The sequence below is a fragment of the Nelumbo lutea genome, chromosome 5 (genome assembly GCF_056320005.1).
Source record: "Nelumbo lutea isolate HS-2025 chromosome 5, American lotus-T2T, whole genome shotgun sequence".
NCBI lineage: Eukaryota > Viridiplantae > Streptophyta > Magnoliopsida > Proteales > Nelumbonaceae > Nelumbo > Nelumbo lutea.
Genome location: NC_142688.1, coordinates 18,555,251 through 18,582,409, shown reverse-complemented (window position 1 = coordinate 18,582,409; position 27,159 = coordinate 18,555,251). Strand labels below are relative to the sequence as shown.

Sequence of the window (27,159 nt, the reverse complement as noted above, 5' to 3'; positions counted from 1 at the left end):
TGGATTGGAGTTGAATTCTAACTTCATTAAAACCAATCCATTTGCAGCCCTGAAAGGCAAGAAGCTTTGATGGGGTTGAGTTTATACACCTACCCTGTTCTGAAAATGTATGGCTTATAATATTATCAACTTCTGTCTTTGAATTACTGTGCAAGTCGAACGAAGTTAAGGTCAACCCCAACCCAACCCAAGCTGTTAAGGTTGGTACAGCCCAACCTTTGAATTCCTGAATTCCTGTTCAGGTTATAGCCCAATTTCTTCACTTTTTTTTTCATTAAAATGTTAGTATAATTTTAAGATGGACTGATATTAGATACATATGGGTACAAGGTTATGGTGCTTTAGGAGTAATTTAAAATTATTGAATGCATATATTTGGTTTCATACATACGTACATACGTGTTTGTTTTTGTACAAATACAGAAACATGTTAAATTCGCGTTGAAGTTGCGAAAATGCATCATCCCTAACCCAACACAGAGCTCTATTTTTCTTGCTTGCCTTGTCTTTGTTTTTTTTCTTTTTTCCTGCTTTGTTCCTGATTAATGAATTGTCTGGTTTACCCAAAAAAAGGAAAACACAATCGAGAGTCAAATTCATATTTTTCAACCGAAACCCTAGCACAACATTCAAGCCAACATTTTTAGATTGGGGTCAGAACTTCAGATAACCCAGCCCAAGAAACACTCCTAATTCCCAATTTTCCCATGCATGTACGGGTCCTTCATGTTCTCAATAGAATCATCTCTTTTCAAGCAAATGAAAAAAGAGAAACCAAATGCTTATAATTTTGCACTCGAATAGGTGATATTTATAATGGCGCTGTAGGAAAGAAAATGTTTCAAAAGACCATTCTTCAATTATATGATTATCTATTAAACGCCCCAAATCCAAAGGGACTACAGAATACAAGAACTAGTCCAAATTGCTGGAACAAAGCTAGATTTGTAGCACAATTTTTCCTTGAAACACAAAAAACAAAAAACAAAAAAAAACGATCTATAAAATGGCTCTCACTTGATTTTGATACAAGGCCTACCAAAAGATAGGGTATTGGCACAAACCAGAAATTTTGGTGTGCATGATTTGAGTCAGAAATCCAGTATTCCAGTGCAAAAAAAATTTACAAGTACATCACAAAAGCAACATCAACTCTACAGCAAGATTGAATACTGATTCCCGCAAAAGAATATAAAGCAGAAGAATTTTAAAAGATACAAAAGAACACTGATTCTCTTCTGGACTGTTGCTGTTGTGCTGTTATATGCTAATGCTGCTACTGCTGTTGATGGTCGACAGTGGAGGCACTAACAATTGTGTGCTGCGGGATGAGGAAGCCCACAAGAACTAGATATTGTTAAAGCCACTGTCATGAAAAAGTAAAATGAAGTATGAGAATACAGTTTACTTATTGAATTAGTTTAAAAAGATAAAGGAGAGTCTATTTCCTTTCACAAGAAACACTAAAAACTTGCAAAGTTCAAAAGCTACCAAGTCAATGCCAAAAAACCCTACTTTACAGAATTCCAAACAAATGGTAATTATTGAGAGTCTAAAAATAATGCATGGAAAGGCATCTAACAAGCAGAACCAAAAAAAAGCATTAAGCAACTCAAATCTATTAGGATAATCACAGCCACCACAATCCATAACTTACAACACCTGATGCAGGAAAAGGTTAGGTTTATAGGAGAAAAGCAAGAAGCAGGAACACTATTATATAACCGCTTCAATAGAATTTGTGGTTATCTGCACAAAAGATTTTAATAAAAAAATATAAATTTTCCAATTTATTTACATACTTTGTCTTTTAGATAAGAAAAAGAAAACAGCTTTTATTTTCATTCGATCAGTGTCTGCAACTGCTACTGTTTCAAATGTTAGGAGAATTCTTAAAGTGATTATAAACAGACCTGCTTCATTGACAAAATAATTAAGCAGCTGAGTTTCTTCACTTCAGAGGAAGTATAACATCCAGATTCTTCTGTAACCGCCAACCTCTGGGATGAACAAGACCATGAGCTTCCAAATGAAGATGCCAATTCAAAACCCTGCCACACCCATGGGGTATGCCTTCCATTTGACTTTCATCTTCCACCACCTGCTCTATAAATGTAGTCTCCTGAGAATGTTAAATAAAGAAAACCAGTTATAGCATGACACGAAAGGTTGTAGCATAAGCAACAGATATATGTATGATTTATCAAAGTACATCCGAATAAAGTATAACGCATACTTGAAACCCTTCCTTCACTGTGTCAAGCTGACGTATAGGATCTAACACAGGGCGATGCCATATCTTGGGGTTCCAGAGAATGGTGCTGTTGAAAGCAAATCCTGACATATCAACATGAAACCTTCTAAGCTTCTTGCTCTTCTCATTTGTGTGCCATCCAAATACTTGACTTCCATTGCAGACCGGGCCTTCCAGTATTGCCTTGTTTTTGCTTTGAGTGAGCATGGCAACAGGCCAAGTGCCAAAACGCCTGCAAATGATCATAAGAAAAATATCAAGAATTGTGAAAGCCATAACACACAGATAAAAGAAAACAGGAGCTTATAGCAAAATTTAGTGTTCAAAATTAGACAAACGGTGCTCCATTTTGTTGCTGGAGGCTTTAAAGACTAAAATGACTTTTTTTTGCCACAGAAGGTTGGCATGGCAGAAACCCCGTCCATATGATGAGTACATGATTCACCATATATGTACTTGTCCACATTAGAACTGCAAATGATAGCTACTTATCTGAATTCAAATTCGAATCTGGTATTATTATGGTGATCCAAATTCAATCCATCTATTATTAGTTTGAATGTAAATCAATCCGAAATTGATCCAATATATATCCAGTCCACCCGTCCCAGGACCAACATTGGGTAATGGCCCCTTTTCCCCTCATATCTTAAATAAAATTAGTATGTATCAATTAGTAAAGTTGGTTTGGATATTGTTGTAGGAAATCAAACTTTGATGGTTGCAGCTTAGGTAACCCATGTTAAGCTGAACTTCTAGGCCCCGAGAATTTTCATGTGAACCAAGTTTCTCAGAGCCTATAGGCAAATTCTCTGAGAGTTGAATTTCTAGTAATATTACAAGGGTTAGAGCTAGCTACAAGCAACAGATAGACAAATTTAGAAGTGGAAGGAGCCTGTCAAGTTGTGGTTAAGGGAAAGAAACACCACGGGTGCTAACGTTTCTGGATGAAGAAGCAAAAGCCTTGGCTACAAATTTGAATTGCTTGTTCAAATGGGCTCCAAGAGTTGATAATACCCTAGAAAATTCATTAGACAGATTAGAGTTACAAGGTATAATCTTGAATGGGGCTATCCAGGGTTGTGGGTTGAGTTGTAAAACCACTTTCGTTTTCTGGTTTTTTCATTCATGGGATTGAATAGCTAAACGCTATTCTCCTTGCACCTTATTCATTATTTGTTTGGTGGGCCGAGATTTCTATCTTCAGTGAATGAGATTCTCTTCATGGTTGCCAATCAAAAAATTATTTGTTCATTCTTTTATTTACAGCTCTGTGGTGAAGATAGCCACAGTTTGTTTCATAATGGACAGCAAATTTCCAGAAAAGAAAAGAAATATGGAGATAAAAAGTACGAAAAACAACCCAGGAAAAAAAAGGCTAAACTCCAGTCTTCATAAAAGGTTAACCCAATCAGTCTTATTGCTTGCTGAAAATTATAAAAGAAGCATATTGGATGAAACTGCAATGCTAGCAAACAAAGTAAAGAACAAAACAATCTGGTCCTGGTTTGAGCCTTCTGGAATTTTGGGTTCATAATCATCTTTATGTTACTTCAAACCTTCTGAAATATAATCCGAGCTTTGACTCAAGCATACAACCTAATACCCTAAACCAAAAAATTTATGTCATATTGGCCTAATGTTTTTGGCTTTTTACTCTATTTATTTTTGTTGTGCAGTGGTTGCACAGAAAATGCAAAACATTTTTAGAAGACTCACAAATTGTTTCTTACCGATCACAGGCTTGACTGCAGTGATGCTGCAGAAGAAATAAGTGTGGGAGAAAATGATACATCTATAAATGTAAATTGATGAGTAAAATGATTGTTAAAAATAACAGACATTCCATGGAGCCAGGTTAGAATCCACTGCTTGATATGATGGCAAAATCCGTGGCTGACAAGCATGAGAACAGAGTTCAAATCTGAGGGTGGCCACATTGTGCAAACAAAAAAAAATGCTGGAGGATAGAATGATATCCAGTCTACTGTCTACCCCTCCAAAGGAACCAGCATTTGGAAATTGGAATGGCCTCTACTCCATGGACCAGGATGAACACATGCATGGTTTGACATTTGATATTTGGGCAAATTACCATCCAAATGAGTACATATTCAACAAAATATTATCCATATGCACACTACAGGATGAATAAAACCAACCAAAGAAACAAGTCCAAAAATTGTATTCATAACAAATGAGCTTGGAAAAGTTTATGCTAGGCAATGTTATTGCAGTTCTGGAAATAACCACCTTTTCCAGTACTACAATCATATTGGCTACAAAATTAAACTGATTGAAATTGCCTAGAGGATCCACAATGGGTAAATGTTAGAAGACTGAATGGAAAAACGTAACATCGGAGACAAAGTTGAAATATTCATGTAGAAAAGGAAAGTGAGGAAATTGGAAAAAGAAAGAATACCTGATTTCTCTTATGCTTTCAAATAGCTGAAGAGAATAGATGTTATCATCATCTGCAAAGTAGACAATACCATCCAGTCTATGGTGTTCAATATGTTCGAGTGCCGTGTTCCGCTGGAGAACGCCTCTGTCTTTTATATTCGTCAAATTCTTGGTGCACACCAGGTGTCTATACATGACACTGCTTTTTCTTAGTATCTCAGCAGTCTCTGTTGAAGCTGAGTTCATCTCCACGACAATCCACAGCAGGGGTGGGGGAACAAGACTTAACGTGTGTGCCAAGCGGTTGAGATAGAATGCCTGGAGTGCCCGATTGTATGTGGGAGTTACAACTATCAGCTGCTTCCGGGGGATGAAATCGAATCTCTCCACGACCTCTTGTTTTGTCTCAAGACCTAAATTCACCGTCTCCATCACGACATTCTCCTGTCTGGCAACGACTCGGAGGTCCTGTTGCAGATTAACCGTAGGGGGTCTAATCTCGAAGGAGATGCGATGGCTGTTGATATCATCCACATTCCAAAATGGAGCCAATCCAAGCAACAGACCAATAACGAAACATAGCAAAAAACTATACAACGACCGTTTCCACGTCTGATGACCCTTGCGGGAGTGTCTCAGCGGGAAAATTGCCGCCAGAAAATGCCAAATTCTAGCTGCCAATACGGAAAAGGACAGGGAAGGTGACGACGAATAATTTGGACCAGCGATAATCTTATGGGACGGAGATGAAATCGACAAAGGATTCCCCTCATTCTGGTAAGAACGGTCGTAATACGCAATGGATTGACTTCGCCGAAACGACGCCATAATTCAAATTGTGAAGCACAGAGAAACCCTACTTCATCCCATAGTCTGATCCGATTTCCATGGTTCCCACAAAAAATTCTCTACTCGATCAAACAGCAACGAATCCAACAATAGCAACCAGATCAAATGAAAACAACACGAAATGAGAAAGAAAAGGAAGGGAACAATTGAATTAGGGAAATTCAATGAGGAGATCTAAGTTGATTCACCGGAGAATCGAAAAAAAGATTTGCGGTCACAAGTGACAAAGCGTTATAAGGATCAAAACAGTAACAACAATTTTACTACCAAATCTTTGTTGATGTCGCACACTCGAACGTTTGTTTCGGCTTATTGTCTTTTCTACGACTGGTCTCCGGTTAACGTGTATAGAAAAGCGGCGACGATACAGCGGCGTTCCGAGAAAGGGGAGGAGACGGCCATGGTTGTAATATAAATTTTTGCCGGGGGCGAACTGCCCAAATCCTTGATGGATGATTGGGTGGTGTTGGCAACTAAAAATTACGCGCTACGCCTACGCGCCCGTACTGGAACAAACACCTGTCATGTTTTTTGGGACGAAACCGAAACGTGGGAAGGTTCTTCGGTGTCAATGCCACGGCCGGTGAGAGTGACAAAAACCCCATTGTCTCTAATAAAGAAATTAATTAATATATAAAAATGGTTTACATGGGCTTAATTAGTCAATAGAGTTGTTGGAAATTATTTTCCCGGGAACCATTGAAAGATTGGTGGTGGACCTTTCAAAGACCCTGTTGCTTGAAGGGGATTGTTATATAGAAAAATGTGTTTTTCTGTTATGGCATTTGTGTAAGTGCAAAAATTTGAGGGTTTTCAAAAATCTCTAGATTCCTTGTTTTAAGATCATTTGAAAAGGCTCTCGATTAGCTCATAAAATTTCAAGAATTTTCAAAGAAGTTTAATGGCGATGGTTTAAATAAAGATTATATATTCATAAGATGGAATTCCCCCAATTATGGTGAGATTAAAATCAATTTTGATGCATCTCAAATGGAATACGGTTTGTGCACCATTGCGGCTCTTGCTATAAATCATTTGGGTGCAGTTTTGGATATTAAAACTTATAAATTGGGCTTTACCTTCATCAATATGGTGGAAGCTTGGGCTGTATTGGAAGCCTATAATTTAACTTTGAATTTCACAAACTTTCTTATTGTAATTGAGGGTGATTTCAATATTGAAATTTCTTGTCTAAACAAATCGAGTCCATGCATGTAGAACCTGAGGAGTGTCATTCAAGACTGTCGGGAGCTCAAAGAAAAGAGTGGGAAGGAAAACATCTATAAGCATATTTATCGAGAAACAAATCAAGCTGCAGATTGACTCGCCTTGCTCACCATGAAACTCAATTGCTGAGTGATAGCTTTGTATCTCTTAATCTTTGTAAGTTGCCTTCGCCGTTTGCATTTAATTGTTATAATGATCTGTGGGGACTTGCTACCCCAAAAAGTGGTTAATTAAGACGTATTGATTAAAAGTAAGTTCAAAGCAAGAAGGTGAAAAGGCAAGAGAGTCTTCCAACTGAATCAGCGGAAGCTGAGACCGGATCTGCTTGTGAGGCTCCCATGCGTGAGGAGCAGATCCCGTTCCGCGGAAGCATTACAGACGGCACTGATTCAGCATGTTTGCATGCGGAGACTGAGGGCATGTGTCTCCATAAAGCCCAAAGAGATGCATGTTGGTAGACTTCAACAAGTTGGGGAAAAATATATTAGACAGAAGTAAAATATATTTTTTGAAGAGGTTACTTCTGTAGACAGAGGTCTCAACCCTAGGAGTTTTGTCCGTTGGGAGACCACATTAAACGTTCTATTTACAAACTTGAAAGTAATATTAAGGTTCAGTGTAGAAATTAAGTTCTTAGTTCTCATAAAAAACTAGTGGCAGAATCAGGGGAAAAATATATGGTTAATAGTGTAGTTGTTGAGCAATCGAAGATGGATGGCATGTTTATACCATATGATGATAATAATGTATTTAAAAGTTTTTATAAATTTTATGTATTTTTTTATATTTTTTGTTTTTAATAATTAATCGGATGCAGATTGTCAATTCTAAGTCTGATTATATAAATATTTTATCCAAATATGTGATAGTTGGATTGAATTGTAAAGTTTCAAGTATCATTGACAGGCTTATTTGTTTGACTATATTCTTCTTTTTGTAATGTTTTATCTTTATTTGTTCATTTATGAAAAAAAATGTATGATTTAAATAAAGAAAAATGAATGAAGTGAAAAGTAGTAGTTCAATTTACAATTTAAACATCGCAATTAAATAGAGACTAAATTCAAAAATTAGTATTTTAGTAAAAAAAAATTCCAAAATCTTATTCATATTTTTAATAGTAGTTATATATAGAATTATAAATGTGTTAAATTTTTTTATAGTTTGTTTTATTTTTGTGTGTAAAAAATAATTCTAATGTGCTACACTTACTTTTTGTTTAATATGATAAATATATGATATTATACATGTGCCTGGTTTTTTTTTGCAAAATTTATGTACTTTTTTCTTTTTTGTATTTTTATATTTTATTAATTTAATTATTTGTTTATGATATTAAATTTTGACACATTTGACCAATAAGTTGAACTAATGATCTTTGTCAAATAGTAAAATAATTTCATTTTCGGTCGATTCTAAATTATGTATATCATTTTCATCATCAACAAAAACAGTTATTATTTATTACACTATTTTTAAATTTGATTGATAAAAATATCATAAATGTGTCTACTTTTTCTATTTTTTCTAATTTTCTATATTTATTTATATTTTATAAATTTTATTACCTAACTATCACTTCATAGGTTGATCGATTTGACTTGGATGGTTGAATTACTTAGTCACCACTTGGATAAAGAATGATTTTGTTTTTAAGTCAATTTTAAAATATATACAGGTTTATATTGTTGAAAATATTAGAATATATCTAATTAATAGCATTTATTAGTAAAAAATAATTTAAATATATGATTTAATAAGAAAAAATGGGAGTCAATGCTTTAAGTAAAAGAGTTAATGAGAGAGAATTAAATGAGGTGGAAAGTAATAATTGAAGTTGCATTTTCAACCCTTACAATTGGAGATGGACTAAATACACATATATGGGCATTTTGCTAACATTAAAAGTATAATAAAATGACTTTTATACCCTTTTAGACAAAGAAATATGGGGTAATTTCAATCCAAAAAAACTTTCACCCTACATCTACACTTTTATATATAGTATATATTTTAAGATACTTCTTTGCCTACACTTAGGAGTGGCCATGGGTCAGTTTAGTTCGGTTTTTAGTTTGTTTGATCAACCAAAAGGACTTGGTTTGGTTGGGAAACTTTCCATTTGAAACTAATTGACAATTAGTGAAAACCAACCCTACAATAAATAATTGGTTTGGACCGATTTATTTATATTGGCGGTTAGTTCACAAGACATCCCATAAGTAGTTTTCCACTATGTTTTCAAAGGATTTGACCATGATATCAAAAATACATTGTGGGGCTGTTTGGCATCATTGTCATTTCTTGGAGCAACGGTGCCACATTAGCACCACATCGGAAAAAATAATGCTCCAAGAAACAGGCATTTGTTTGGAAACACTTTTCCATAAAAAATGGTGCTCCAAGTCAGGCCTTAGGAATCGGTAAGCCATGGCTTGGAGCAACGCCAAATTTGGCGTTTCCTGGAGCTGCAGCTCGTTGCTGCCATCAGTGCAGCGATGTGGCACTGGATAATGGGTACTAGTGCTGAAAACGTTTCCTGGAGCAATGGTACTAAACAGAAAAAGTTGTTGTTGCTCCAGGAAACGTCCTACCTGGTAGCAACGATTCCAAACAAAAATTGCTCCAAGCCACACATCAGCAGCATCGATGCCAAACATATACTATATTTGAAAAATTTGTGATCAATCAATTAGTATCACAAACGCATTAACCAATCAGATGATATTTATCAAAATTCGTGGATTAGTTTTGATTGGTCAAAGATTTTCCAATAAAGTGTCTTTTTGGCATCATAGATTTTTCATGTTTTCAAAAGATTTAAAAAAAAAAAAAACTTTACCAAAAAATAAGATAGAAATCATAGATTGAATTGGTCAATGTGAAGGAAGTAAGGTTTTCGACACCGTGCTGGGACGTGGTTGGGAGGCGTGTTGTGTGTGGAGCAAATCCAATATCTGTGGGACAAGTTCTTGGCATCATAGATTTTATTCTATCATTTCTTATCATCTCAAGGTAATGGAAGAATGCATTATTAGGGGTGCAGAATTAAGGTTCAATTTGAGAAGAGTATAAATACACACACATATACTACTTAAAAAAGCACCAATGGCCTCAATAATATTTGTGGATTTTCTAAGAACAAAATTTACCCCTCTATATTTAAATTTATTGATAAAAAATGAGGGCAAATAAGGTAATTAGTTCTTGATATTAAATGAGTGTAAAAGAGGTAATTTTAAGATATTCAATGCATTCAATTCTCTCTCATTAAATCCAACATTTAAGTTATTAACTTGCATTCATATTCATTGAATCATATATTTAAGCCATTGTTGTTTATTCTCATCATTAAGTTTTATTAATTAAATCCATAGTTAATAAATTAATAATTCCAATAACATGAAAGCTTATACTTGTAAAGTCTACCTAACAAAAATAGTCTTCATCTAGGTAATGGTAAGAAATTAAATCATTTTGGGTCAAATGGGTCAATCCATATTGCCACAATTCAATAATAAAATTAAAAAATAGATAAAATGAAAAAAACTAAAAATTAAAAAAATTGGGAACATTTTTAAAATACATATCAAACAATAATAAGTATGATAAATATGAAATATTTTTATTAGTGATGGAAATGAAATGTAAATTTAAAACCAATTAGAAATAAAAAAAATATTTTCCTATTCTACTCGTTAAATCCAATTTTTAAGATATATTTTTATCATCATTAAATTCTTGTAATTAAATTCATAATATTATTTTAGTAGTATAAAAATAAATATTTTGAAAATAAAACCATTTTCTTCCCTCCCGGTGGAGGGTAAGCAATTCAACCATTTGAAGTCAAATGAATTAATAAATAATGTTATAATTAAATAATAAAAATTTAAAATATATAACTATGAAATATAAAAAGTATTTTTATTTTTTATTAATGATGAAAATGAATGCTAAAATTAAAATCTACCCGGAACTGAAATGATGCCATATTCAAATAAAAAAATTAATAAAAGAAAATGCAAAGGATCACAAAAAAAAAAAGATAAAGAAATTTTGGGCACATATCTAATGTTTTATATTTATAAAAAAATAAAATATTTGGTACATCTCTAATATTATGCATTCATTATAATGAACAAAAATAAGTTTTATACATAAGAAATAGTTTTATCAATGATGAAAATGTAATACAAAATTTAATGTCAACCTATAAATCAAACTATTTTTCTTTTTAGATGATGGGTTAGTGTATTGAGTCAAATGATACCACAAACAAATAAAAATTAAGTGTGATAAGTAAAAAATATTATATAATGTAAATGAAATATATAATTTAAAGGGAAAATTATAGTCAAAGTCAGTTGTACATCTAAAAATAGGTTGCAAGTTGGTTCAGAAACCAACAAAGCTCTGACAATCGGCTATACATTTCAAATTATAAAAAACCCCTACCATGTCATTAGATGCTTATATGGTTGTTGCCAACATGAGGCTCTTAGTCCATGTTAAAGCCTATATCGAAAATAGGTTTTCAGTTTCTCTCCCACACCACCTGTTTCTTGACCTCCTTCCCTTCTCTCTCACTCTCATAATCATCTCTCGATCTTCATCTCCCTCTGTCTCTCCCACTCTTTCAGCTTTGGTCTATAGCCAAATCAAAACCTCTCTTTCTCTCTCTATCGTTCTCCCTCAATCTCTCATTTTCTTCCCCCTCACTCTCCCTCTCGATCAATATCTCATTTTCCCTCAATCTCTATCATTCTTTAGTTGGTGTAAATTTTATAGCCAATAGTTTCTTGTGAATTTTTATCAAATTTGTATAATGAATTTTGAACCATACCAAGTTGGTCTCATGCTCTTTTATACAATCTGATTAATATCATATAAGTGTGTAAGAAAAAAAAAAAAAAGAACAAGAGAGGGAGTGGGAAGAAATTGAGGGAGAACGATAGAAATTAAGGAAGAATGAGAAATCAACTGAGAGAATGAGATAAATTGAGGAATAAAGATAGGTAGAGAGAGGATGAGAGAGATTGATATAGAGAATGTAAATACAAAAACCAAAAATCATTTTTATTTGTTTTCAAATCACACAACCATTGAGTAGATAAAGATAACTGTGGGAGTGAGAGAGTGAGGGATATTGAGAGAGAGAGAGAGAGAGAGAAACTAAAAACCCTTTTTTATTTTTCCAATCACCCAACATTAAAGGGCAATTTCATTATAAGTTTTTGTTGTGTCCAATATGGATTAAGAGTCCCATGTTGGCAACAACCACATAAGCCTTTGATGACATGTGAGGGTTTTTATAATTTGAAATGTAGAGCGGATTGTCAAAATTTTGTTGGTTTTTGGACCAACTTGTAGCTTAATTTTAAATGTACAACTGGCTCTGACTATGTTTTTCCCTAATTTAAAACTAATATAAAAGCAAAGCTATTTTCTTATCTAGATGGTGGGTCAATGATCCAACTTTTTAAAGAAACCCATGATGTCATAATTGAATAATAAATGTTTAAAAAATTATAGAACACAAAAAATTAAAATGTACAAAATTTTGTTTAAAACATTTGAGAACATTTCTGATGTTATATATTCATCATATTAAATAAAAATAATTGTTAAGATAAAAGTTATTTTTATTTACGATAAAAATGCAATACAAATTTTAATAATGATAATAATAATTATTATTATTATTTGCTACAAGCATTTAAGTTTATTTTTAATCATATTATTACTTTTGTTAATTTTTAATTTCTATCTTAGCTATGACATATTTACAATTCAAGTAATTAATATGAAGAAAAATTTCTCACATGCAACACATGTGTTTAATTACTAGTATATAGCAAAAGAGAACATTAGCATTTACTCTCTTTACTCTCCACTTTCGTTTAGACTGTGTTTAGTTTGAAAGAAAAAGTAGGGAAAGGTAAAGAAATCTATACAAAGATTGTAAAGGTTTCCTTACCTTTCCCTTCCTCTCCATACCTTTTCCTTCAAACAAAACATAGCCTTAGGTTGTGTTTGGTTTGAAAAAAAAATGTAGGGAAAGGAAAGCAAAGATAGGGAAACTTGTACAACCAAACACAGTCTAGCCTTATAGCAAAAAAAAAGGGCAAGGAGTCCCCCCCCCCATGGTGTTGTTTTAGCTTTTCTTTCACTTCACCAGTAAGTATACATGTGTACATGGTAATTTTCCACGATTTTTTATATATCCATGGCTATAATATTTATTCTTATTTATCATGCTTATTTTTTTGTTTAATGTGATGAATATACAATATTAGATTTGTGTCCATGTGTTTTTACAAACTTTTTTGAATTTTATACTTTTGTTTGTTTACATATTTTTAAATTTTATTATTATTTAATTATAACATCGAAGTCTGACACATTTGACCCAAATGGTTGAATTGTTGACTTGCCACCAAATAGGGAAACAACTCATTGTTGGGTTATTTTTAAATTTATATTTTTTTCTCTACTCAATTAAAACAATTATTTTTTGCCACACTGATTTTCCTTTTATATGGTTAGTTAATATAGGAATGGAAGTTAATATCTTAAACATAAAATTTAATGAGAGGGAGTTGAATGGGAAAAGTGTGATTCAAATTACATTTTGTACCCTCAAAATTAGAGGTACCAACTTCAAAAAACAAGGCTATTCTAGTCAATAACAAGATTCAATAAACGCTAATGAGAGTTACTACCTTAAATACAAGACATAATGAAAGTGATTTGAATGGGGAGAAAAGTATGTGTTAAAGTTGCATTTTTTGACCTTACAATTTTAGAGTGATCAAAATAAAATAAGGGATATTTAATCAAAGAAAAGTTTTGCAATCCTTTCACACTTTTAATGGTAGTACTAGTAAAAGTCCACATGCGTTGCATGTGACAATATCAAATGATAATGATGATAATAGTCAGCAACCAAATGATCTTATTGGTTGAATCATTAACCTATTTAACCAGGAAAATAAACTATGATTAAGACATTAATTCATTTTTTTTCTTTGTATTTTAGTCATTTCTATCTTTACTAACAATAATTATTATTTTTCAAACATATTGTTGTTTAATATGAAGAACTAGCGAAGGGGGCCCTACGTTGTAGGGGCTCGTTCATAAACTCTCAAGCTCGAGCTCGATTCGAATTAGAGACTTAAGCTTGAGCTCGATCTTGGCTATCTTTGATTGCAGGTCTCTCAAGCAGCCGAGGTCTCCCTCAATTGTCGAGATGCCAAATTGAGGTCTCCCTCAACTACTGAAGTGTTGAACTGAGGTTTCCCTAACAGGCGATGTGTCAAGCTAAGGTCTCCCTTAGTTGACAAGGTGTCGAGTTGAGGTCTCCCTTAATTGTCGAGGTGTTGAGCCGAGATCTTCCTCAGTGACCGAGGTGTTGAGCCAAGGTCTCCCTTAATGGTCGAGGTGTCGTCTATCTCGAGCTTGAGCTCATAAGTTTGAGCTCGACTCGGCTCAAATTCGACTACCTTTGAATGAAAGTCTAGCGGTCGATATGCCGAGCTGAGGTCTCCCTCAGTTGGAGAGAGAGTGGCATTCTTGTAATTTATAAGGAAAGAGATAGAGATGGCAGGAGAGAGAGAGAGAGAGAAAGAGATGGCATTCTTGTAATTTATAAGAGAGAGAGAGAGTTGGTAGGAAAGAAAGTGGCATTCTTGTAATTTGAAAGAAAAAAAGCAAGAGAGAGGGTTGGTAGGAGAGTGGCATTCTTGTAATTTGAAAGAAAAAAAAAACAAAAGAAAGAGAGTCGGTAAAGAGTGGCTTTCTTGTAATTTATATGAAAAATAGGCAAAAAACATTGTTAGATTCCATTTCCCTCATCCTCATGCCTTCTTACGTACACATTTCAGCTTAATATATTTATATAGATATATAATATTAATGCATGTTCAAATTTTTTTATAAAATTTATAAAAAATTATATTTTTTATTTAATTTATGAGATAATAAAAATTACTTATTACCAAGAGGAAATGTAATTCCAATATACTATTTGAATATTGGTTTTTAATATTGTGGTCAAATCAATTATATATATATATATATATCATTTATATATAATATATGTTATTTATTATTTATTTATAAATATGTTATTTATATTGCATTTTTTGTAAACTACTTATATAATGAAAATAGTTGAAAAAAATACTTATATTTTTTTGTTTTTCTTTATTTAAACTATTATATTGTCTTTTCCTTTTAACAATTTATGATTCTTTTAAATTAAATTGGATCGTATTAGACTCGGATATCCAACATCTTGATTAGATTCATATTTGAATCAATATTTATGAGATCCGATAGGATATTCGAAACGAATCGAATTCAAATATACCCTAATTCAAAATTGCTTCGATCTATTTGCATTCCTACCAAACCATTTGCCTATAATGACCTAGCTAATTAAGCCATTGAACCATTTGACATGGTTAGTGGGGCCATGTGTTAGACATTAATTCTCTTTATTTTTTATCCTAATTTTTATCCAATTTCTATCATTAATGAAAATGATTCTCATTAATCACACTTTTTTTATATGACAAATATATAACATTATAGAATGCACCCAAAATTATCTACAAATTTCTATATTTTCTAGAATTTTTATGTATTTTATTATTTAATAATAACATCATGTGGTGATCCATTTGACATGGATAGTTGAACCACTAACCTGCCACTTGGATGGAAAACCCATTTGTTCTTTTTTGGTTGATTTTAAATCATGCATTACATTTTTCATCACCAATAAAAGTAATTCTTATTTTTGCATGTGATAGTATCAAATGATGATGATGATGATAATAATAATTAACAACCAAATGACCTTATGATAATAATAATATATTAATTCATTTTTTTCTTTGTATTTTAGCCATTTCTATCTTTACTAACAATAATTCTTACTTTTTAAAACATATTTTTATTTAATATGAAAAACATATAATATTAATGTATGTTCAAATTTTTGTTATAAAAATTATAAAAAATATATATTTATATTTTTTATTATTTAATTTATGAGATAATAAAAATTACTTATTTACCAAGAGGAAATGCAATTCCAATATATTGTTTAAGTATTGATTTTTAATATTGTGGTCAAATTAGTTATTTATATATAACATATATGTTATTTATTTTTTATTTACAAATATGTTATTTATATTGCATTTTTGCAAACTTTTTATATGATGGAAATAGTTGAAAAATACTTATGTTTATCTTTTTTTTTTTTTATTTCAACTGCTATATTTTCTTTTCCTTCTAATAATTTATTATTTTTTTAAATTAAATCAAGTTCGTATATCCGACATCTTGATCAGATTCGGATTCAAATCAATATTTATGAGATCCGTTCAAATCTTTGGATCATATCAGATTTGAATATACACTGATTCAAATTTGATATGGTTATTTGCATCCCTACCAAACCACTTGCTTACAATGACCTAAATAATTAAATTATTGAACCATTTGACATGGTTAGTCGGGTTTTGTTTAAGACATTAATGCTCTTTATTTTTTATACTAACTTTATATTCCATTTCTATCATTAATGAAAATAATTCTCATTAATCACACTTTTTATATGATGAATATATAATATTATAGAATGTACGCACAATTATCAACAAATTTCTACATTTTTTAGAATTTTATGTATTTTATTGTTTAATAATAACATCATGTGTTGATCCATTTGACATGGATAGTTGAATCACTAACCCACCACTTAAATGGAAAAACCATTTTGCCTTTTCGGTTAATTTTAAATCATGTATTCCATTTTTATCATCGATAAAAGTAATTCTTATTTTCATATTTATTTTGTTTAATATGATGAATATATAAGAATAAAATTGTATCAAAATGCTTTATGTATAAAGCTTATATTTTTCTTTGATATATATATGTGTGTGTGTGTGTGTGTGTGTATGTATGCATTTAATATTTGCTACTTAGTTATTGCATTATAGATTGACACATTTGACTCAGAATGTTAGACCATTGACTTACCTACCATTTAGATATGGGAATGATTTCATTTTCAGGTTGATTTTAAATTTTGCATTTCATTTACATCATTGATAAAATAATTATTATTTATCATACTTATTTTTCTTTATATTATTAGTATACAATATTATAGATGTGCCCACAATTGCTTCATACTTTTTGTAATATTCTATTTTAAAAAATATTTTTAATTATACATCATGGGTTAACCTATTTAACCTGAAAGTTTGAACCACTAACTCACTCCCTAGATAGGAAGATGATTTAATTTGTATATTCGATGTCCATCATTAATAAAATTATGCCTATTTTATCATATTTATTTTTTAATATGATAAATATATAATAATAGAAACGTGCCCAATTTTTTCAAAGTTTTTTTCTATATTTTTTATATTTCTAAAATTGTATTATTTATTTATAACATCATGAATGTCATTAATGAAATAATTATAGCCTATCATATTTATTTTTGTTTATATTATTAGTATATAATATTATAGATGCGCACAAAATTGTTTCATATTTTTTTGTACTTTTCTATTTAAAAAAATTATTTTTAATTATACATCATGGGTTAAACTTGATTTGAAATGTTGAACCACTAACCCACCCCCTAGATCGGAAGATGGTTTAATTTCCCATAAGTTTTAAGTTGTATATTTGATGCCCATCAGTAATAAAATTATGCCTATTTTATCATACTTATTTTTTAATGTGACAAATATCCATCTCAATTTTCCCCAAACAATTGATACCCATCTCAATTTTTCTAGGTATGTGGCCAATGAGAAGTTGCCAACACTTAGATGCAACAAAAATTTCACTTTTAATAATGACTTTTTGTGGTTAAAACAACTGTTGTTTTGTTTACATAGGAAATAAAAAAAAGCATGGGGCACTTACCCAAGTAAATAACTTCCCAAAAAGTGAATGAGGCCTTAATGTTTTTTATCATTCTCATCTCATATATTATGTGGTATTTGTATATAACCGATTCATTGTTGGAATAAATGCGAAGAATCTCACAAAATAGATAATCAGTCATAATAGTAACATGCAAATAAGGAATATGTAGTGTCTTGTGGGTAAGTGTGGTTATGGATGTAGTGTCTAATGCGTAGGTGTGGGTAGGGGTTCCTGAACACTATGACCCCATTTGTTTACCTAAATAAGAGGGGAAAAGTTGGTGAATGGGCATCTATTTCCCATTGACCAACTTTACAATGATATTTAAAGCAAAAAAACTTTATAGTGTTCTTTTTGCATTAAGTACTAAGTCCCACAGTAAAGAGAGATTCATTTATCCAATGAAACTTATCCATCTCCTAGGTGGAAAAATTATCCACCTAGAAAAAAGTTTATAAAACATGATAAGATAAGTTTGTCGTTTTTAACATTAACTTGTTATAGGTAAAAAGGTCATTATATCACCTACATGAGAATTAAAAAAACATGAATAAGTAAACATACCCAAATAAGTGTTACACATGAAATATTTACCTAGATTAGTGCACTTACACATGTTAGTGAGAAATTTGTAAATGAACAGGGCTTAAATGTAAAAGTGGATCAAAGGATCTATATGATGTTTACATAGAATTTGTAGAAATTGAATGTCGACACACTCTCTTATCTATAGGATACTTTAATTAATTGTGAGATACTTCCCTGACCCGGTGGGGTCGGGGATGGGGAATGAGGTCAATGCCTCGTCCCAACCCCATATATATTAAATATATATTATTATATATGACATTATTTATACATATCAAAATATATTTAAAGCAATATTTAGATAATAAATTTTTACTTATTTTAAATAAATTTATTTATTTTTTAAATTGTTAACAAAAAAATCGATAACTCGTTCCCATCAAGGATCAAAGATGGAGACAGGGAATATGATCCCCGCACTGTTGCCACTCCTACTAGAGGATCCTTTAAATAAGGGAAAATTCCACTTTAGTATCATGAACTTTGGGGGTAGTGTCAAGTTAGTACTTGAACTTTCAAATGTGTCACTGCAATACCTAAACTTTCAAAAGTGTCAAGTTGGTCATTGCCATTAATCGACCATGGTTATTTGTTGAAAATGTCAAAACTATCATTCAAAAGAAGACATTATTCATTATCTTCTACCTTGAGACTGAATTGGTTATCTTCAAAGAAAAAGAAAGAAAAAATATGAAATATGATAGAGGGAAACAATGAATGAAAAAAAAAAAATTAGACAATAATGTGTTTCATATCTAAAGGTAAAATACAATAACTTCATTAGTCTAGAATCTAAATGTCTCAAGATAGAAGACAATGGACAAAATGTAATTTTGACATTTTTAACAAATAACTATCGGTAAATTAACAGAAGAAAGACTAACTTGACACTTTTTAAAAGTTTAAGTATTGCAGTGATACGTTTGAAAATTCAGGTACTCCAAAGTAAAATTTAATTTTCCCTTTAAATAATTTACAAAACAGTAATTTCATCCTAGGCGGCTGTTAAAAGGCCTGTCAGGATGCCACGCGTCGTCTTGATTCTGGCCGTCTGAGTTTCGGTTTTGCGCGCGTTGTTGTTACGCTGATTAATCCCCGTTAGGGTGGCATTCCCGGCGAAGTTGCACTTGCAAGGGAGTGTTACGCCATCCGCGCTGGTTAGTAATTGCTTACATACCAGTTTCTGGGCCCTTCCTTCGTCTTCCTCGCGTGTCAACCGCTACAGCCATATCGACGAAGAGATACCTTCTTTATTGATAGGTTTTTCAATTTGCAGAATTCGATTTGTGGCACGGGGTCTGGATCTACTTTATCTGTATGATCCTTGAGCTTCGCTGGTTCTTGCTGAGCTCCCGATCGAGGATTCGCCGTTGAAGATTGCGAGCAATTGATCCGACTTTTGTTGATTCTACAGGTAATTTCAATACTTTTTTTAAAGTCAATTTCCCTTTTTTTTTTTCTGTTTAGTTAATTTCTTTATGTTTTATATGTAGATCAGGTCTTTTTATTGTTCGGTGGTTTCACAGAGTTTTGGTTGCTACTTTTTCTTATTTCATTATCATTACGGGTTAGGATTCGGGGTTTGTAGGTATTGTTGATGCAACAATGATTCTGGTATTTTTTATCTTAAAAAATAAATAAATTAGTGATTGAATTTTTAGATTTCCTTTCAAGAATGGGGATTTCAATAATTTCATCAATTCTGTACGGTTTTCTCATCATTTTCCTTTTCCCTGTTTATCTTCATTCCGTATGTTGTCAATTAAATAAAAGACAATGTTTATGGAAATTTGAAAGAATGAATAGGGATGCATGTGTTAAGGTACATGGATCAAAATATAAAGAAGATCAGAATGCAATTCTGCTGCGACCATCAGCGCTTGAATTTTATTAAAGGATTTTACAATTTCGTCTAAGTGGTGCTAATTTCCTCCTTTGGTCTTGAATGGTATTGATATTTGGAATCCCCATGAGGGCGACAAAGTATAGTAGTTTTTTTTTTCCTTATTTCCGAAGTATAACAATGAAGTTATAGATAGAGCTAAATATTATTGTATTCACTTTATGTTCTCTGTATTTGATCGTTAATACTGAAGCATGATTTGCTCCTTTGAGTGCATGTGTAATGTATCTTTTTTTTTTTTTTATGTGGACTTTCAGGCATCACTTTTTTTTGTGGTTACTGCTTATGCTAATCTAGGAAGCTTCAACGGGATTTAACAAAGAGATGCGGGGCTATAGTAGAGCTGTAAGCAGTCTGTTGAAGCCTAGTAGTTTCCTGCGTTTTAGATGGCACAATTGTTCAGATTTATTTTTCTACTCTCCTTACTATTTCATTACAATTTTTGTTATACCCTTCACAGGAACTCCATCAACGTGATGAAGAATTAGATGAATATGAAGAGGGTGGGGAAGGTCAAGAGGGAGAAGCAGACGAGTATGAAGACGAAGATCCAAAACCTACCAAAGAGGAGCTTCAATACTTACAGTTGAGGCAAAAGCTAAAAGAAACCCTTAGGAAGAAGTATAAGAAGGAATCTGGTGCTGTTCCCAGTCAGACCCAGGAGGAAAAGAAAAAGAAGTTTCCATATGACAAGTGAGTATTTCTATAACCATACCACATAACTTCATTTTAAGTAATTGACTGGTTTCCTTAAGATTAATATCAACCACATGATGTGCGCTCCATTTCTCTAATAATATTGGCTTCTATCAGCGGTACTTTTCTCCTCTTTTTTTTTTTTTTTTTTTTTTTGTATCTCGTGGATTATTAGTGAGAGGACGGAATTTACTTACTTCATTTTATGAAACTTGTGATGATAGATTCAGTTATCGTTATCAAAGCATAACTAGTCATCAAGAAGCTAGTTGATGAACATACTGACTGTATTGGTAACTAATTGGTCAATACCCATCACCTGTGATGTGGTCAGTTAGAACAACTAATCATCAAGTAGGCCAACAACACCTTGTTGACCAAGTCAAACACAAATTTATCTTATTACATATCACATGTGATTTTATCATGTTAATGCATGTGTTTTGTTTTAAGCATTTGTAATATGTTGGTTGGGTTATGGTATATAATAATAGGAACAAGGTATAAAATAAAAGAAGACTAGAGTATTTTTTTAGGTCTTTTCCAGCCCCTCCGTTAGCCTATCCATCCACAACATTTTATGATTGTAAATGAAGGAAGTAAACTAAATGTTCGATATCATTCTCTAATTGCATATTTGCAATTTATATTAACTTTGTGTATGAAGATTGCATCAATATCTTAAATTCTTAAAATGGATTTTTTTTAGGTAAACTGGTAAGCAAACCTAGGAACTGATTAATCATCAAGTTTCTTATGAAGGGCAAAACAAATTGTCATTGTTTTACTGTATGGCATTAAGTTATGTAACAATCTATATTTTGATAATGGCACAAGCTGAGCTTTGTGCACACTGTAATCCCCATGGACTTTTGACAGTTGGTCAAATCCCCAAAGGTCCGGAGAGATGATGGGGAAGAGAGGGGAAGAGGGAGAGATAGGAGAGATCTCCTTGAGAAACCCTAGGGTTAGGGCAATGTGGTCTTCTTGTCCCTGTGGGGGAGAGTTATTCCCCTTTTTATAGAGAGGGCCCCCAATGCTATAAGAAGAAGGATCTAAAAGGAGACCCTTCCTATTAGGAAAGGGGATCTTCAACGAGATCCTTTAAGGATAAAGTTTCCCTTTTCCTAAGGATTCTCGTGTGGTGCATGTAGGCTACGTCCCCTTACGGGTTTTCCTATGAACAGGTGTTAAGGGAAAGACCTAGATCTGACTGGTGTGCTCGGGTGTCGCTGGCCTCGAGGTCTATCCTCCATTCATTACAGCGAGAGTTGCCATTTCATGCTCATCGCAAGTCTGAGGTGATGCTGATTGCTTATTGCATGTCCAGGGAGGTGTTTTATGTTCATCACAGGTCTTGGATGACGCTTCATGCTCATTGCAAGTGTAGGATGGCCTTTTGTGCTCATCACAAGTGTGTGGGCCTTACATTACTTTGATAAAGTGTCGTTGTGCCATTACAGAGGTGTCTCGGTTGGGATTTTTCCGTTTTTCTTTTAACATTCCCACCATAGTCCCGGTGATAGCGAACTGCATGTACTTACACACACTTTGTTAGTATTGAATATAATGGATACAAATCTAGGCCTGAGATAACAAAGCATAGGTGTTGGATTTAGTGATCAAGTGAATTCTTAATATAGAATCTTGTTAGGTAGGAAAGGCAACGTTCGAAGAATGCCTTTTAACTTTTTTCTGAGGATTCTATTGTTTAATGTGCCTCAGTTTGTCATCACTATTCATGATTTTACTGTTAAATACTGTTTCAAGATTTCTGGTAGAACTGAAATAAATCATGCAATTAATATAATTGGATGGAGGGCGGACATTAACCAGGACCATGGACACACTTGCATGCAATAAGAGAGGCAATATCTTGGTATCCAGTGTGAATACCTTGTTTGGGTGGATTCCAAGATCCATCAACTCTGCATCTGATTTGAAAGGGAAGGTTCAGAAGGGAGGATATGTACTTTGGATCTACCTTGGGAGGTAGACAATTTTAAGGTCATTTATATAACTTTTTTTTAAGAAACTTTTCATGTGTGTGGTAATATTATGGTCTGGAGCGAGATATTCTATATCCAGCTCGTTTATTGTTCTCTCTTCATGTTATAAAATCTTGTTTGATCTGTTACCAACAAAAGAATACCAAATAATTGATTCAGGATTTTCTGTAATGGTCAGTAATCAATATTTAAATTCCTTTTATCCGTTTGAAGAGATTCTGTAGTTGGCTACATGTTTTTTTTTTTTTTTTAAATCTTTAACTCCTAGAGTTTGCCATTCCTTATTTATAGTATTTCTTGCTTGCAGTTATGGATCATTCTTTGGCCCTTCTAAGCCTGTTATTGCTCAAAGAGTACTGGAAGAGAGCAAATCAATACTAGAAACCCGGCATTTGGTATCAAGGATTTCAAGTTCCCATCATACCGTATGTACCATGGATCTTTCCCTTTAGATATGGTGCTGCATATTTTAATCCTTTTACAATCTCCCCCTTATACATGCACATGTATGTAGGTAGGGATCCTACATGTGGTGGGTCCAGCTAAGACATCTTTCCCACTGAATGTTCCTAATAATCTCCAGGAAAGGAGATGATTCATTCAGTAGTTTGGAGCTAGAGTCTTCTGATTGCACAGTGTAGCATAGAAGTTCTTCTTATGGGACCACCGTTACCACTTGTATGAACCATGTGTGCTGTAATGCAGTTAGGTCCTGGCAGCAGGGGGGTTTGAAGATTCTTTTTCAAGTGTCATCATTATTTCCCATATGTTTTGTGTTTTCCAGTTGATAATCTCAATTTTCCTCTCCAGAACAAAAAAGGCTCTGCTTCAATCACATCAGGAACAAAGCCTTCTGTACATGACAAACCACCAAAAATTATTAATGAGGTAAAATATGTTATAGTTTCTTTTTTTTAATAAGTTGTTCAGGAACCTTAAAATATCTGTAATATGTTGTAACCTATGATCACCTATCTTGTAGTTACAAAGAAAAGTGCAGAAGCTCAAGGATACACGGAACTATTCTTTTCTGTTTTCCGATGATGCAGAACTCCCTTCTCCCACAAAAGAGCCTCCACCACGAAATGTTTCTGTCCCAAGTTCTGGTGAGATCATGTTCTGATGAATCATATCCAGTTGTTCTTGTAGGCCATCAAGTAGTATTTTATTGGAGAAACTTATACAGGTTTTTGCTGATATTGAAGATGCCCGATCAGCTCAAGTGCCATTGAAGACCAAACGGTCAATGAACAAGCCTAGCAGGCCAGTTTCCAATGGCCATGAAGAAAGAAAACATGTTTCTGTGAATCACAAAATGCCTCCTAAAGTAGGGCTCCAGAAGGTGGCACCTACTAATAGGCCAAAGTCGATTTCTGCTGATCCTAAAAGACAGCTTGGTAGCAACTCTGAGAGTGGACCTGGCCGGCCAGTTGGGTCAAAGGGCTTGTCCTCCAAAATTCCAGTTCCTGCTGCATACAAGAAACCATCTGTAGTAGGGGCAAAAAGTTCCTTGCCTGGTGTGCAGAAAGTACCATCATTGAAGTTGAATTCATCTGTGCAAAAGCAACATTCAGAACAGAAAAGGGATTTTCATCAACCTGATAAGGCCAAAGTGATATCAAAACAGCCAGTTTCTTCTTCAAAACCCCAGGTTTACATCTCTCTCCTTCCCTCTGTCCCTCCCTGTGTGTGTGTGTGTGTGTGTGTGTGTGTGTGCTCTGATAGCTTCATTGCCATGGTAAAGGATGATTGTTTTATTTCTTGCTGAAAGATGCTTGACATTTGCTTGTTCTGTGGAACTGTGCAGATTAAGCCCCCAAACCAAATTCCAAGGCATGCGACCATGGGAGAGCATTGCCCAAAAAGGAAGCCTGTGAAACGGTATTCTGATGAAGATGATGATGACGAGGGTGTTCAGGCTATCAGCATGATTAGAAAAATGTTTGGGTAAGGTTCTCTTTTGTTTCTTTTCTGCCAATGTGTACATTTGTGAGGTTAAATCAAGTTGTAATCCAACAATCTGCTCGGGGTTGTTTAAATGCTGCTATATCGCTATTCTGAATGGGGAGCAATGTAATAGCTAACATGCAGACTTTTATTTTGTTTATTTTATTTTATTTTCATGAGCTGTTTGTTGTTTGGCATGCTATTTTCCAGAAACCACTGGTATTTAAGAATGGTGCAATAAGTCTATTCTCAAGTGGAGTAATAATTGCATCATTCAACCGTCTTAAACTACCAAGTAAAAAAAGGGCAGCCCAGTGCATGAGGCTCCTGGCAATGCAGGGGCTGGGGAGAGACAGATGCACACAGCCTTACACCTGCACAAACAGGGAGGCTGTTTCCAAGATTTGAACCCTGGTCACACAGGTTGCAATGGAGCAATCCAATTGGCAACCTTTGCACCAATGCCCACCCTCTGTCTTAAACTACCAAGTGCCAGACATAATTAGAAGCAGTTTCAATGTTGTGTCGTGTGCATGCTCATTTCTCTAATGAAAAAGAAAGATGAAACAATTTTACTGGGTCAAGTCAAGCAGCAAGCAGGATGGATTTTTTAGTTGGCCCTAGAATCTCATACCTGACAGCTTAAGCCTCCCTAGAAATCCCATTGTTTTCATTATTACTTTTCTTTTTTTAATATTGACCTCTGAAAAGAAAAGGCATTATAAACAGTTTATGCTATTGTGAAAGCAAAAATCGTGCATGATACACTGAATGCATAGCCAGTTCAAAGTTTGGGTATGATGAACAATCTAGATTAGTCACTCCCTCAAGTGACTACAAGAAGGATTATCCAGAAAAGGATATATGATGAACCGATTTTACAACTATGCCCCCTGCCAAAAGCTTAGTAGAGTGCTAAACTTAAAATCAATAACAAAATTGATAACAAAAGCTTATAAACGTAATTAGATCTAAATAATTAAACCACCACAAAGGAAATAACGAAATTTAAAATTAATGAACATAGAAAAAAAAGCATACTTCATTTGTGTCCATATAGGATCAAGAATCTGGAATTCTTTGTTGCTTGCTTCATGGTGTAACTGGAGTAAAATCTTTCGCAGGTATAACCCCAATAAGTATGCTGGCAGAGATGAGGATGACAGTGACATGGAAGCTAATTTCGATGATATACAAAGGGAGGAGAGAAAAAGGTATGTATTACAACTTGTTGAAGCCTTCATGCCTACCCTTCCGTTAGTCTTGCTAAATGGCGGGGTATCAGTCATCCTTTGCATCATTATGTGGCTATCATCATGTTGATATAATCACTTCATAAGCCTTGATGTTGGTTTACACTCAAGGTACTTACCGAATGTTCTTGGTTTTGACAGTGCAAGAATTGCAAAGGAGGAGGATGAAAGAGAGCTTCGCCTCATTGAAGAAGAAGAAAGAAGGGAAAGGTTGAGAAAATTAAAAAAGCGCAAGCTTTAGCCGGCAATGACCATAGCCACCCCATGTCTTGGATGCTTTTCTTCTGTTTCTTCTATTTTGTAGGACGGTCTCCTTTCGATAACTTATCCGTCCCATCCCTTTTTTCCTTTTCTCCTCAATTGTAGTAATTGATATGCATGTCATTCATGTTTTGGTTAATAATGACCGTTTTCATTTAGTGGAACGATTATTACCTTTTCAATTGGGGGTCATAGAATTATGTGTTTGCAAGTCATGGACAAACAAAAGATGCAGCAGTTGATGAAGACAGAGAAGTTATCTCTGACACATATTTGGCTGAAGTATTTTAGCCATGGACACAATTCTATTTCAGGATTTCATTCTCGTCAAATATAATGAGGATTTTATATTTTTTAATTAAGTATTTTATTGGAATTTCAGTCCCATGTAAGTCCATTACAAATGGATGAGGTCCAATCAAATCCAATGAATATTTTTGACCATTTGGGACCAATCCAACAGAAAAAAAAAAAGAGGGCAGGGGAAGGAGGAGCAATCAGAACCTTCAGTGGTTTAGACGGGAGAGAAGAGTGGGCGGTGGAGCAAGCAGGGGAGTTGCAGGAGACACGAGTGCAAATGTTGGAAGATGGGAGAAAAGAGTGGACGGTGGAGCGGACGGGAGTTGCATGAGACATAGGCACAGATGTCGGAAGACAGGAGATAAGAGTGGACGGCGGAGCAGGCAGGGGAGTTGCAGGAGAAACCAAGGTCGGCGGGGTGGTGTCGTATTTGTCTTGGCAGAGAGATATGACAGCGAACCAAGTGGTGGCGATGGCTAGCCGGGGATCTGGGCG

General features: G+C 33.7%; 2 protein-coding genes across 2 annotated transcripts; one reads left to right on the top strand and one right to left on the bottom strand.

Annotated features, from left to right (window-relative positions):
• Nucleotides 1-837: 837 nt before the first annotated feature.
• Nucleotides 838-6,113, bottom strand: IRX9-L (Nucleotide-diphospho-sugar transferases superfamily protein). The gene is made up of 4 exons (XM_088947500.1): nucleotides 4,680-6,113; nucleotides 2,237-2,486; nucleotides 1,914-2,122; nucleotides 838-1,366 (listed from the first exon to the last, which is right to left on the bottom strand). Exons 1-3 carry the CDS (start codon nucleotides 5,486-5,488, stop codon nucleotides 1,952-1,954), a joined length of 1,230 nt encoding a protein of 409 aa, XP_088803626.1. The 5' UTR covers nucleotides 5,489-6,113; the 3' UTR covers nucleotides 838-1,366; nucleotides 1,914-1,951.
• A 13,216-nt stretch (nucleotides 6,114-19,329) lies between these two features.
• Nucleotides 19,330-26,546, top strand: LOC148850725 (uncharacterized). Its single transcript, XM_088946582.1, has 10 exons — nucleotides 19,330-19,709; nucleotides 20,456-20,543; nucleotides 20,659-20,891; nucleotides 23,211-23,328; nucleotides 23,714-23,791; nucleotides 23,886-24,009; nucleotides 24,109-24,554; nucleotides 24,711-24,850; nucleotides 25,975-26,064; nucleotides 26,245-26,546. Exons 2-10 carry the CDS (start codon nucleotides 20,523-20,525, stop codon nucleotides 26,342-26,344), a joined length of 1,350 nt encoding a protein of 449 aa, XP_088802708.1. The 5' UTR covers nucleotides 19,330-19,709; nucleotides 20,456-20,522; the 3' UTR covers nucleotides 26,345-26,546.
• Nucleotides 26,547-27,159: the final 613 nt, after the last annotated feature.